The sequence below is a fragment of the Uloborus diversus genome, chromosome 1, assembly GCF_026930045.1.
Source record: "Uloborus diversus isolate 005 chromosome 1, Udiv.v.3.1, whole genome shotgun sequence".
Lineage (NCBI taxonomy): Eukaryota > Metazoa > Arthropoda > Arachnida > Araneae > Uloboridae > Uloborus > Uloborus diversus.
Genome location: NC_072731.1, coordinates 96,551,502 through 96,565,771, shown reverse-complemented (window position 1 = coordinate 96,565,771; position 14,270 = coordinate 96,551,502). Strand labels below are relative to the sequence as shown.

The 14,270-nt window shown below is 31.5% G+C and overlaps 1 protein-coding gene across 1 annotated transcript in view; it reads right to left on the bottom strand.

Moving 5' to 3' along the window:
* LOC129232853 (RNA-binding protein fusilli-like) overlaps window positions 1–12,397 on the bottom strand; it is a 130,437-nt gene extending 118,040 nt beyond the window's left edge. The window contains exon 1 of the mRNA XM_054866989.1: window positions 12,083–12,397. Coding sequence (XP_054722964.1) covers window positions 12,083–12,205 — 123 coding nt within the window. The 5' untranslated portion in view covers window positions 12,206–12,397. The remainder of the gene's footprint in view (window positions 1–12,082) is intronic.
* Between the last annotated feature and the right edge of the window lie 1,873 nt (window positions 12,398–14,270).

Genomic DNA, 14,270 nt, shown 5'->3' with positions numbered 1-14,270 from the left:
GATTACTATGAATATTACTGTTGTAAGGCAACAAAATTTGCAACAATGGGTTTTATAGTTAAACATTTGATGGGGAAATTACATGAAATTTGCTGTTTTCCATCCTAACCGAAATAATATTTTTTTGAAAAAAATTTAATTTTTCAGCATTACGTTGTAATTAAGCAAATCATTTAGCACAATTCCGAAGTCTCTCTGTGGTCTAGTTGCTGAGATATAAGCAAAAGCCGGTCTCAAATTTTTCCGTGACAATCAGGCCAAGTATAATAAAAGTGATAAAAAGGTTACTTTACATTTGACATCGCAGGAAGCTAAATAAAATATTTCACATACAAAGTATTTTCTTCTTCTCTCAATCATTGAACAAAACTGGTATGTTTTCTGTACATCAAATTCGCTGCCATTCGAACTGTAACTTTCGATTCGTATTCCTCAAAAAACAATCGAAATATTTTTAACTATATCTTTTTCTTTTATTATAAACGATTAATTGAGGTAGTGAGAAGCAAAAAGATGTAAGTGTAAAAATTAAAAACTTCAAGATAATTTGTACAAATGGTAGGTGAACCTGTACTCTGCTTCGGGGGAAGAGATAGAACTTGTTTCCCTGGTATGCCGTTATAGAGTAAGAATTTATTGAAAAAAAATCAATGAAAGCCTACCTAGGATCTGAACGTCAAATGCTTTTTGTCGAAACTTTAAAAAGTCCATTTTGGGGCCATTCATTAATTACGTTTGGCAATTTTTGACTCCTCCTCCCCCCATGTAAGGGTACGTAAGTTTTTCAAACCCTACCCCCAATTCTTACGTATGATTCCATTTTATATTTTAAAATAATAAAGTAACGAATCTTACATCACTGGAATTGTTATTAAATCACTATTATTAAATTAAACCTTTTTCTGTAAAGAAATATTTACTAAGAAGTTGGAATGCAGACTGAATGTTTTTTTGACATTTTTTTTTTTTTTTGGAAACGATGCGATACTAATTCAAAATAAATCATGCCACACACAGTACGATTCTTTTATTATATTTCAAACTATTCATTCTTTGCAAAACAAATTTAAAAAAAAAAAGCTCATCCTAATACGTTTTTTACCTTCCAGATGCAAATGAAATATGATGCCTGCCAAACCACTTGACCGCGCGATTTCTAACGTAAAATATCGATTTGGAAAATATTACGTAAGAATGGGTTTGACACCCCTCCCCCCAAAAAGGGTATGTAGAGATTTTTCCTACCCCCTCCCCCCCGAAGACCCTTATGTAGTTAATGAATGGTTCCTTACATCCCTTTTCTTCTCCCTTGGTTCTTATTAAGAAAACCGTCCTAATTTGAAAATAACCTATATTTTTGTAGGTGCACATTTCATCAACTTGTACAATAGTTAATTCGTTACTTTTTATGATTTCGGTTACATCGCGGTTTTGGATATATCGCGCTTTTTTGTTGTCTCCCGACAAGCGCGATATAACAAGGAGTTACTGTATTTTTTTTTTTTTTTTACATAAACCAAAATGTCACGTTATGATCAATCATATCTTGAAACTTATTTAGTTATTAGTTACAACAAAGTGAAGACTAATTGTTAGAAGAATTTTCTAGATATCAGCTGTCTGGGAAATGTACGCTACAGAGAATGACAAAATAACTAGTTATAAATGGAGCACTGCGAATTAAAGCATCTGTACATTTGGTCATACAGGCAACTTTTAAAAAATGGAACTCATATTGTTATATTTGTTGTAACTCAAAAATTATTTTTGTTACTATAGAATGATAAAATTCTTGTTATTGTCATTTGAAATATTAATTAAGACCTCCTAATATTCTATGCAGTAAAAATTTAGTTAATATTGAGATTACGAGTATTTGTATTTTAAATGAATTGTGCAATTAGTCACTGAATCATTTTACCTAAATCACTTACATTTTCATTTATTACTAAATTAATTTACATTCCTTCAGTTAGTAATTCACGTATTTATTCATTTATTCACTTATTTTCTTATTCATTCATTCTTTTACTCTCTCCTTTATTTTTCTTCAATATATCAATTGATTTATTCATTTAATTATTCCTTTTTTGTTTCATTATCTTTTCATTTATTCATTCAACCTTTTATTTGCTGATTATTTTGATCAAAAATTTGTTTTAAAATCAAATTGAAAATATTTCGTTAGAAAAATATTTTATTTTTACTTTGCCCCACGGAAAAAAAAGTGAAAATTTTCCATCTTTTTTTGAAAACTCAAACTTACTGCAAAAAATAAAAAATACTGTTTCAACGCAAGTTTTTTTTTTTTTTTTTTTTTAATACAATGTCCTTTCTTAAAATACTGTAAATTTCAAAACAAATTTCCGATTTGTTCATTTTGAAAAAACTTAGTCATCTTAACCATTTCACTTTGCCCGACATTCCCCGACTTGACTAATTGTACAAAATATTTAAAATACAAGTAATCTAAATCTTAACAAAATTAATATCTGACCAAATATTAGTAGATCTCAATCAGTATTTAAAATGTTAAAAACAAAAGCTTAATTGTTTTATAATAACAAAAATATTTTCTGACTTACAACAAAATATTACAATATGAGTAATGAGTAGGGTCTGGTGGGGTAAAGTGGTCATAAAATCGCAGGTTTTCAACTTACGTGGATAATAAATACAACAAATTCTTTAAACACTTAAATTTTTTTTATTGTTATTTTACATTGCATTATTAAAGAACACGGTACATTGAATTTTAGGAAGAAAAACATTGATTTTAGTAGTTTTATAGCACTTTCTTTTCCCTATGTTTTTATGACCACTTTACCCCATGGGGTGGGGGAAAGTGGTCATAGCATGGGGTAAAGTGGTCATAATTAAAAATAGATGCAAAACCATTTTAAATAACCCTAAAACTTGTATATTTCGGTTGTTTTTATAGTTACAAGTATATTCACGAGTACATGTGTGCATACACGAATATATTCGTGTGTTATACACGAGTAAACACATACCTATATGAGCAGATACATGTATACATCAGATATATGCATGCACGTGCCTACTCAAGTATATAAGTGTGTATACGAGTATATAAGCATATATACGAGTACATAAAGCATGTATACGTGATTACCTACAGGAGTGTATACGTGTCTACATGAGTACATACGTGTCACGTGTATACACGTGTCATGTGTATACGAGTATATACGCGTATAAACGAACATCATATGGGCGTATGCACTTGTATCTCGAGAAAATACGTGCATACTTGAGTATATATGTGTATAGTAGACGTATATACGCATATATGTGTACATACATACATATACGGGTATACACGAGTTAATTCGTGGATACATCCAGTGCGTCTTTGGTATGTATCTACTCACGTATATGTAATATGGAAGCACAAGTATTTTTGCATGTAAACGCGTAAACACGATCATATACCTGTATAGACGTATAACGTTCATTTACATGCATACACCAGTACGAGAATATACGCTTATATACGCATGTCGGCCTACAGAGTGAATTTAAGCTCTTGGGCAAAAATCAAAGGGGTGTGAGAGAGAAGGATAAAAAGTCAAGAATCATAAGGAAGTTATAATCACTGGCGCACTAGATGCATAAAACGCCAGAAACTGATGGATGCAAAGCAGGGCAGAAATTTGTTGCACAAATTTTAATTTACCTAATATTTTAGTTTTTAAGAATATTTAGAGCAGTTGTTAAAAGTTACGGCCTGTAGTAGCATCGCAACAAAGGCGCAGAGGCTGATGAAAGTTTTTCAAAAGTCTAGTTATTGCAACAGAGAGTGCTTTGTGATTGAAAGGCACATGTATTACAGCTGCAGGCCGCAAATTTCATCAATCTCTTGAAAACTTTTTTGAGACCTAAAATGTTGTGTAAAATTGTCTTTGTGTAGTAAATTTGTGACTTTTTTTGCATCCATCAGTTTCTGGCTTTGCATGCATGTAGCGCGTCAGCATTGTGTTTGTGACCATATGTTCCTTACGATTCTTGCTTCTTATCCTCCCTTCTAACACTTTTTAATAATTTGCTCAAGAGTTTAAACTCATCATGTATACTTGTATTTCTTATGCTAAGTGTCTACTCGAGTACGACCGCGTATATTACATGTCTACCTGAGTATATAAGTTTTCATGTATATACGAGTATAAGCGAACATATACGTGTATAGTAGAATGTATAGCTGTATGGATAAAAAAAAAATACTTGGACATACCCATATACGTATTTATTGGCGCATTTATGTGAATATGCCTATGTACGTGCCTACACGAGCATTTATGCGTATATATACGCATATACTCGTATATTTAACCCCGTTTATTTTAAAAACAATAAATATTAAGTAAAACTAATATTTAATCTGTATCTGCTTTATACTTAAAGATTAAGTGACATTAGAAGAACAATATTCGTTAAGCCTAATATTATGACCACTTTACCCCATCTTACTTAAATTGTTCTGAAAAATTACCTAAAATAGATTCAGCTAACTACTAACGAGTAAGAGTTCTTGAGACATGTAGGAAGCTTCCTGTGCAGTCAATCTGTTCCTAATTCTAACAAACAAAATTTTCCAAGGAAGTTAAAATAGGTGTTTAGATTTTAAAAAATTTCATATTCATGCAAAATATTTTTTTAACCAAATAAAATTTTGCCAGTTGTAAAATTTTGTATTCAAAATGTAGTTTCTAACTGCCCTACTCTAAAATAAAATTTTTACATTCATTCGAACATTTATTTCCAAGCTATAGCCATTTATTTAACGTATGACCACTTTACCCCATTGACCACTTTCCCCCACCAGACCCTATCGATTTTTGAAAACTACCTGTGTTATATGCTTTAATCTTCAGTGGTATTTTTTTCCTGACTAGAATAGATGGCTGCGTTTAAATGCACAATTCTGTCACTAGTCAAATACTACATTAAAAAGCACAAAATATCTTAATTATCATTCTATAGCAAATAATGAGCAATTTTTTTTATGTCAGACTCCCGTGGAACAGTAATCAATACATTGTCAGCAAAAACTGCACACAATTCTTTTTTAGCAACCAATATCATTCTTAACTAATATCATAATTAACTAATATCATTCTTAACTAATATCGTAATCAACTAATATCATTCTTAAAATACTGCAAGTTTTATTTTTAGAAGCGACTTTTTCTTTTCATACAAATAAAACTAAATTTCTTACTTGTCCTTAACCGAAAAGCGACCGACGAACTTTATCGACTGATTTCTTTTCCTAAGTACGAAGCCCCAGTTCAATAAAATAAGTGGAGAAAAAAAATCTAAATTGAATAATTCTGCGTAGTAATAAATATTCTGATTGCAACATGAGAAGTTATGAAACAGAGCATATTACGTAACTATTCATGATTCAAAAGATTTGAGTCAACATGGGAATGACAGTTTTTATTTGCGCAAGATTTCCCTGAAAACCAACGATTAATTACATGTTACAAATGCAGACCGCTAGAAAACCTGCAGTTGGCTCTCAAATTATTTACCCTTATAACTAGCGAAAACAGAAAAATGGGCAATGTTGTTATTATTATTATTTTGATTGTTAGCTTTTTCTTTAAAATAAACTACAAGTTAAAATATTCAATAACTCTGCTCGATTGAAGTTATTATTTTAAACTTTCACCGTGTGTGACGTTTATTCCTCTTCATATGTTTGCGAGAAATCATTGCCATTTCATTTCTGAAGAATTTAATCCGCAATTTTTACAAGCATCATAAAGGTAATATTTACTATCATCTTTTTAAAAAAATCAATATCCGTCGCATAAATATCCTCTTAAAAAATTAAAATTTATATAATTCACCGAAAAAAAAATTAATTTGAATTTTGACATCTTGAATTCAAATTATGTTTTTCGCAATCACGAGTGTGTGTATGTAGGCGTGTGTGTTTGTGTGTGGGGGTATGTGTTTGTGTGTAGGGGTTATGTGTATGTGTGTGTAGGCATATGTGTTTGTGTCTGTGTGCAGGCATGAATGTGTGGGTAGTTGTGTGTATCTGTGTGTATGTTTTTGTGTGTGTATGTGTGGGTGTCTATGTATGCGTGTGTGTATGTGTTTGTATGTGTGTGTAGGTGTGTGGAGGTGTATGTGTGTGTATGTGTTTGTATGTGTGTGTGTAGTTGTGTATATGCGCGTGTGTGTAGGACATGGATGCAACCTGGAGACGGCTTTCGTTATAGGAGCAGCATCGTGAAGAGCCCGTCGACGGTGATGGTGCGGAGGGTGGCGGTGGGAAAAATCAAAAGACGCCAAAAACAGTCAAGTGAGAACAATAAGCAATCGTGATTGCTCAAAAAATCTCTTAATAAATAAACTCAAAACGTCAGAACTGTGATAGGAGATTTTGTACTATTGTATTATTTAGCCTGCTTTTAGGACATTCACAAAACAAATAATTAAGAAATATTCTGATTATTGTGAAAATTTAAATAGACAAAATGTTGTGGAGATTTCTATGATTTTAAAGAATGAACAAAAGTTGAACGTACATATCTGAGGAAACAGCTTATTTGTCTGAAAAAATTTTTTAAGTCGAATTTTAGAAAATTATCAAACTAGTGTCGTATTTCATTAATTGAGGCGCTGTACATGTTTTCATGCAAATCAGTCTAGTGGTCTAGTTTAGTAATTTACAGAGATCGAAATAAATATAATGTTATTAACAGCTTAAACGGATAAGTTAATTATAAATCTGAAAAATCAGCCTTTAAAAATTAAAAATGTTATTTATTTTAGTGAAAGTTTTAAAGTTGAATTTTATGATGAAAAAGTTCAATTGTTATAAATTAAAGTTTTACAATAGCAAAACGTATTAAATTCATTACACATTACTAAATCATATTTTAAGACTTTGGATTGAGTGAAAACTGGAATTTTTAAATCCCAGTTAGTTAAAAAATAAAGTTCTACGATTTGGAGTAAGATACAGCAAATGCACTTTTTCAAAAATTACGTACCAAATATCAGTATTAGTGTTAAGTAATCATGAATATATTTCTTTTTGAGTGTGAAAAACTTCAGTCACATTCTATCATTTACTAAAACCACTATTATGCACTAAAAGAAAAAACGTCCCAAGAGAAGGAAACCATATTTACTGTCTATAGAAATTCCAAAATAATAACAAATATGCATTATATATTATGTAAATGTACTACACTCATTACTACCGGTTAAAATAGTTCATGCAGCAATTTACCCCCGTCAGAATAACAACATATATCGTTGCAGGGTAAGTTGTTACAATTTTCTAAGATAGAATTTAAGATGAAGCCTTTTTTTAAAAAATATGTTACGAACGTACAATATTTATAGCAAACTTTAAAGTATATTACATAAAGTTATTCGCAATAATTTTTTACGCAAAGAATGATAAAAATTTCGTAACAACTAACCCCATTGTCCCCTACTGAAGCAGAACCCATATTCAAAACACTGAAACGGATAATAACTACGAGAGCAGAGCTAAACTTCTAAATCAAATTCGCGCTCGCGTGTTGCTGGGAGCAGTCCGTTGTGTTAAATCCAGACGTTTTTATATGAACGCTACGTCAAAACAAACAGCCCCCTGCTCTCCTCTCTCGCTTGTTTTTCTGGGAAACAGCAGATTTTTCAGCATGCGACATTTATTCAGACGCATGAAAAGATGACTGCTTTACAAAGCTACGCTATTACTTTCGCTTCGAAATACACATAACTAGTTTACATTTTCACACATATTTACCACATACAACGATTCCCGAACTTTCTAGAGTTATTTTTGTCTTTCTCATTTTTGCATAGATACCGTTTAAGCATTAAATGCGGAGAAACATAATAAATCTGTGAATTTACACTACGGGACAAAAGTGCTGCAAGTTTGTGAAATTAGGAACGCCTCAATGGGAAGTCACGGGAAGTCACTGTGATCTCCCAAAATTTCTTAATTCGGCACATTTTGTCTGGCGATTCTACAATTTTGGGGACATAGTTGCAATAATGCTATTTTTAAATGCCTGTGTGAACCTTTTTGTTAGATGTACTTATTTGTGCATGCACATGAGGGTGCCCTTCTCAATTAAGAATGTTCCCACGTAATGATCATCTCTAGTAATATGTAAGACAACACCTCATCCATATTCATAATGTATTTCAATTGTTAAATATATTTATTTATTTCATTTTACACAAAGCGCGAAATGGCAACACCTCATTGTTGAAAAGTAAAAGACGCACGAGATCGTGTTCAATAGATTTTTTATTTAATTGAGCGACGACTTCTTGAGGTGTATCAACGTTATGTGTGATGTTAAAAATTTTGATTGATTTTTGTAATATAATGGAGTCAAATTTATATACAAAATTAGGGAGTTGATACCTTCCCGACTTCCTCACACATATTTTATCATTCAGCAAAATTTGGAGTTCTATTGGGCAACATGAGAATTTCCGCTCTCCCAAAAATTTGGGCTTTAGGCTCCCCTATCTATCATTTTTTCAAGTTAAGTCACCAAAAATAGTACTTTTGAAATTAAAATTAACTTTTTTAAGTACAAAAGTATGAAAGAAGGTTGAAGAAGCAAGAAATGAAGTTTGGCTCGATGAAATAATGAAAGAAATGTTGCTAAACCTTTTGGATTCCATTCCTAAAAGAGCGGCTACCATAATCAAACGAGAGGTGTCCCCAAAAACATAATATTTTTCGGCTCAGTTGCATTTATTTATTATTATTTATTTATTTGTTTATTTATTTTTTGAGTAAAGTAACTTGAAAATGTATTTTATTTCATTTTATTTTAGAGGAACCAAAACGAAGTCCAGTTTCTGACAACCTGAACATTTATGTTATTAAATTATATATTTATGAAATTTAATAATTGCTTGCGTTCAATATATCTCATATCTTGTCCCTAATCTAATTTAACATTTTGGTATGAAAAAGTTGAGTTGGAAAAAATAAAATTTGAGGGATCTCATGCTTGAAAGAAATGTTAAACTTCTCAAACTTGGAGTACGTTTGTCTAGTACATTGATAACTAACAGCTGACTAGATTAGTTTTCATTTCGCATTTTCTTATCAAAAGTATTTGCATTTTTCACAGAACCTGAGTAATGCGATTGCTTTTCATCCCTACAATAATATTCGGAAGATCTTTTTACCAATAAATTGCATTTCTGTTGTCATATATTGTGCATGCAATTAAGAAGAAAAAAACGGAACTATATATATTAACAATATAGAAACAAAAGCGTTTAATGTTAAAGTGTCGCATAATTTTGACTAAACATTAAAATTAAAGATCTCAATTATAATTTTCAATTTCCCAATTTTTAACTCAGAATTATTTCAGATTATTACTGAAAAATCATTTTCGCCTTCTCTCTTTAAAAAAAGTGTGCTTTAATAGATGTTTCTCGCAATAACAAAATTAAAAACCACTTTCTTTCGGTAAGATAAATAAATAACTTTGTGCTGAAAAGTGAAGAAAGAAATAACAACGTCAAAAAGCACAAATTGCAGATTATTTGGCAGATTATAAAGCACAAATCTGAAATTTGTGCTTCTTGACGTGTTTATTTCTTTCATCACTTTATTTCGGTTTAGTGAAATTAGCCGTACGTTTATTTGTAAAAGCAGATACTCCTTAATTTGTTTTTATGTTTAGAAGCTTCATTCTTTAGAAGTCTTCTTGAAACAAGTTACAATACATAAAGCAAAAACATTACACAATGTTAATTTTCAAAGGACACATTCAAACCGCAGAATCATTTTTTACTGTATTGCACATTACATAACTTAATCTAGTATTTATTTTATTTTATCAATTTTTTTTCTTTAACGTAGCACACCTTTCCAGAAAATAAAAATTGCATAAAAATATAGAACTAAAGTTGTAAAGAATTATGAGCATAATTGGACATTTTGAACAACTCTAGAACTTACATCAATGATCAACTGTTCATGAAAATAACGTTCAAGAGGAGTTCAAACTCAGAATTTGTTTATGCTGTTGCCTAATTGCTGTATATCCATGAAAATATGAATGCAATTTTGTCAGGAATGTTGTCACAGAATGAAAATTAAAATGCTGCACACTTAAGAAAAGTTCTTTATTGATTGTTTCTCATGTTCTGTGGCAATTTATTCCTAAACTTAAGGTTAGGATGGTGCCATTTTATGCTGTTCAGTCGTGTGTGATTTCAGAGAGAAAAGAAAAAGTGACCATTTGGATTACAGTAGAAAATTATTAGTGTGCTTTAAACAGGGATGTTGCCAGAAATAAAGCATTGTGAGTTCTTTAATTCTTTAATTCTCTCTCTCTCTAATTTAATTCTTTAGTTCTATAATTCATTTTTTATTCTTTTTTCTTAAATTCTTTAAGTTTTTGCTCACTTAATGTTATTTTGAATGCAATTATGTTTTTCTAATAAAAATAGGAATGCGAAATGAATCAAACATACAAAGAAATAATTGAAATTTACATCACTAACGTTTAAGGTAGTTACTATAACATAGCAAAGCGTCTGAAGAGCTTATCTATGTGGTAGCAACTTCAATATATGTTGTAGCAAAATATAATCAATATTTATCGTTAATATTAATTTCTGTGTTCCAACTCATAGGTATCATAACAGTATATAACTAATCGATTTAGCTAAAAATCACTGATTTCATTCATTTATTTTTCAGTTTTCAATGCAGATAAATTTTTCCATTTTGATGAGCCAACAAACGTGCTATAAAATTTTTTATGACAAAATATGTTCTTTATCTTTTTTATCTAACGATTGAAAAAATATTTCGTTTTAAATATTCTTCAGTTTCATGCTTCACTTTCAAAAATTACTGTGACGTAAAAAAATAATCCACATTTGAATATTTTGAATTAGTTATTTCCAGCATGTGATTTAAGGGATGCCGAAGGTGTTTACTAAAGGGTCTTCGAGTTGCATTTTTAATTTACGCATGATTAAGCCTGATAGTAAGAAAAGACAATTTAAACCGCATATGTTTGATAAGTAGATTTGCTGATGAAAGAGAGATTTTATTTCACTTTACATAGTCAACTACACTAAAATATTTGAATAAGTCATCATCAAATAATACTTAAAAAAAAAAAAAAAAAAAAAACACGAAGCATACCTGATCTGTGAAAATGATTTTAATTATTTTTTTCCCTCATATCACATAAGATGCCATCACACACATACATAAAAATAGTTTTTTTTTTCAATGGTTTGAGGTTTCCAATCGTTATGACTGAAGATATTGACATTTTTAACATTTTCATGCAAACGACTTTACAAAACAACGTCTTGCAGTTTACGAAAAATGTTGTTTAAGAGGGAAATAGCTAACATATCTACAGTAAGAAAATTTTACCGTATGTGAATCACTATATTATAATAAGGAAATGTTTTTAAAAACTAAAATTAAAGCGTATCGACTAGGGCTTAATACTGCTCCTCAAAATTAAGAGAAGTTTGTTCAACTCGATCAATACCAGACATGTATCTAAAAGAACGTGAAATATTAAAACGTAATACACATCGTGCATCGACATGTTATTTTTTTATGCAAAAGAAAAGTTGTGAACAAATCACATGCCTTTTCTTGGATAAACTTGAGCCCTAGTTTGTTCTGATACAAGTGCAATTTTGAACATTGCTTAAGAAAGAATGATTTTAAGTGATTTCAGTGAGTAGGCTTTTTAGTACTTTCTCATTTACCCAACTGACGGGATCACTAGTGATTGCTTTTGTCACTCTAAGACGGCACACGTTCTTTGCGCCACAGCCCATCTTTTGCTGCTTTGGATGAATTTGATACTAAGTTATGTCTTTTCTTAGCAATCAAACATTTTAAAATCGAAACATTAGTATGTGTTAAATCTGATATTGACGTATGGCTTAACACTAAGAAAGTTTCTGTCGGAATGAGAGATTCAATTAAAAGTTGGATCGGCAACAACCCTGTTTTAAGAGAAGATTGAACAAAAGCAGGCAAAACAGAATATTTCCTTACCTTTGTGTTAGAAAGATCCACCACCACCCACGAAAACAGCACAATTTCTTGTTCATCGCTGCCGAGTGCATCTTCATGTAGCCCCGCAGTAACCGTATAAACCCCCACCAGATACCTTGCCATCACCAGGGAATCAGTTAATTTTTGGAAATGTTAATTAAATAGATGCAACACCTGTTAGCCCCCGGTGCTCATACACCACCCGGGTCACCGCCAGAGTGTCAAAAGGGGGGAGAAATGAGGGACAGAGAACAAATAAATACACGAAAAATGCACGAAACCACCAACCAACACACACAGACACCAAACAACCTGTACCGCAACCCAATACTGCGAAGTCGAGATGCTTGATCCTGAGTTACCCAGCCAGGTAAAAACGTTTTTCCCTATCCCGCGACAGGTTTATCCCTACAGGTATTTTTCTCCCGAACAACCTGTTGGTGATGACTTCTTTCCATGGCATTTTCCCTTTTTCTCTCTCTCTCTTCATTTCGTGCGCTTTTTTCACTCTTTCTATCTACAGCTACTGATGAGGGAATTAAAAAATAAGCGGTTCGTACGGGGGGGGGGGAGGGCAAGGGGGAAAACTACCCTTAACTTTCTTTAGTAAAAAACGGCATTGCCCCTTTTCAAAGATCAAAATTGAAGATCGATTGAGAAAGATAAAATTGCTCCATTCACGTGTTTAAACAGCAAAGAATTTAATTAATAAATGTGTTTTATAATTTTCTCATGTTTTATTTCACAAAAATAGAACTTTAGTTTTGAATTGGAAGAAAGTAGTTTTTTTTTTTTGTGGCGATACCCACGATTTTTGTGATTGTTTCCCGTGTGTGTGTTGTGTGATTTTTGTGTCCCGAATAATTCAAAGTCATCCCTTGAATAATGACGTTGAAATTCGATTGCGCAATTTTGTTTTGAAAAATAAAAGGCCAGCTACAGAGGCACCGCCCCCCTCCCCCCCCCTCCATTTTTAGGGCACCAGTCGCCTGTGAATTCAATTGTGGGAATTTGATTCAACTAATAACTGTGACCAGAGCTCATGTTTCATTCCAATTATCTTCAAAGGTCGGATAACTTCTACGGAGTCATTTATGAGCCAAAAATAGGAATTCGAAAGCAGTACATACTTAGTTTCAACTTTTGTTGAAACTTTCGTCGTTTTTACAAATTCAATTATTCATGCGTCTTTAAAAACCGATAGTTCAAACTACATTTACTGCATAGTTATATTGCTGTCGAATCAACACTTTGACTATATTGTTTTCAACACTTCATTTTGAAGCATTGTTTAAACTTCTTGACATTATTTTTCTGAGTATTTTACATTTTTATTAAAATAATTTAAAAAAAAAAACCTTAAATAGTTTTCTCGAATAAGTTGCCTCCAGAAAAAAATAAAAGAAAAAGATCTAACAGTTCAAGACTGAATCATTTATTGCAGTGGAATTTGGTAAAAAGGGTGAATTTCCTGGGGGTGAAAAAGGTCCTGGTAAATAGCGAAGTACATTATAATTACGTTACCAATCGTATATCGATATTTTTTTTAATATAGTAAGACTTCGATAAGTCGAACTTTAATGAGTCGAAAAATTTGACTTATCGAAAAGAATCTTTATTCTCGTCTAACTAAATAGATATTTTTTATTTTCGACAAGCCGAGTTTCGTTGAGTCGAAATATTCGATAGCCGAATTTTATTTCATGACTGTCTTAAGATTTTTCTTTGCTAACGTAACTACACAAATCGAAGTCTTTTTTTTTTCTTTCCCCAAAATAGTGTGAACAAAAAAAAAGAAAAGAAACCCGCGACACTGCGTCAAAAGGCGTCTCTACAATGTGAATCTGAAGAATCTCTCACATATATTTAAAAAATGAGAGGAGTTTTTTACAAAAGAAAATGAACATTTCTTCAAAGAGAGATTTTATCGATTTTGTTGCAGTTGATGATGGCATTTTAATCACCGAGTACCCTACTGAAGAAGATCTTTTATCGAGCATAAGGGAAAATAGCAAAAACGATTCTGCTGATGAAGAAATAAGAACGCTTTGGTAAAATCACTTTCTTTACAAGATAAAAGCAAATCAGCAGATCTATTGCGCGTTTTTATAAAATCCGTCCGTCTGTTTCCGACTTTCCCTTTGAGGGACTAAAAGTATCCGAGGATTATTTACTGAAAGAACACATT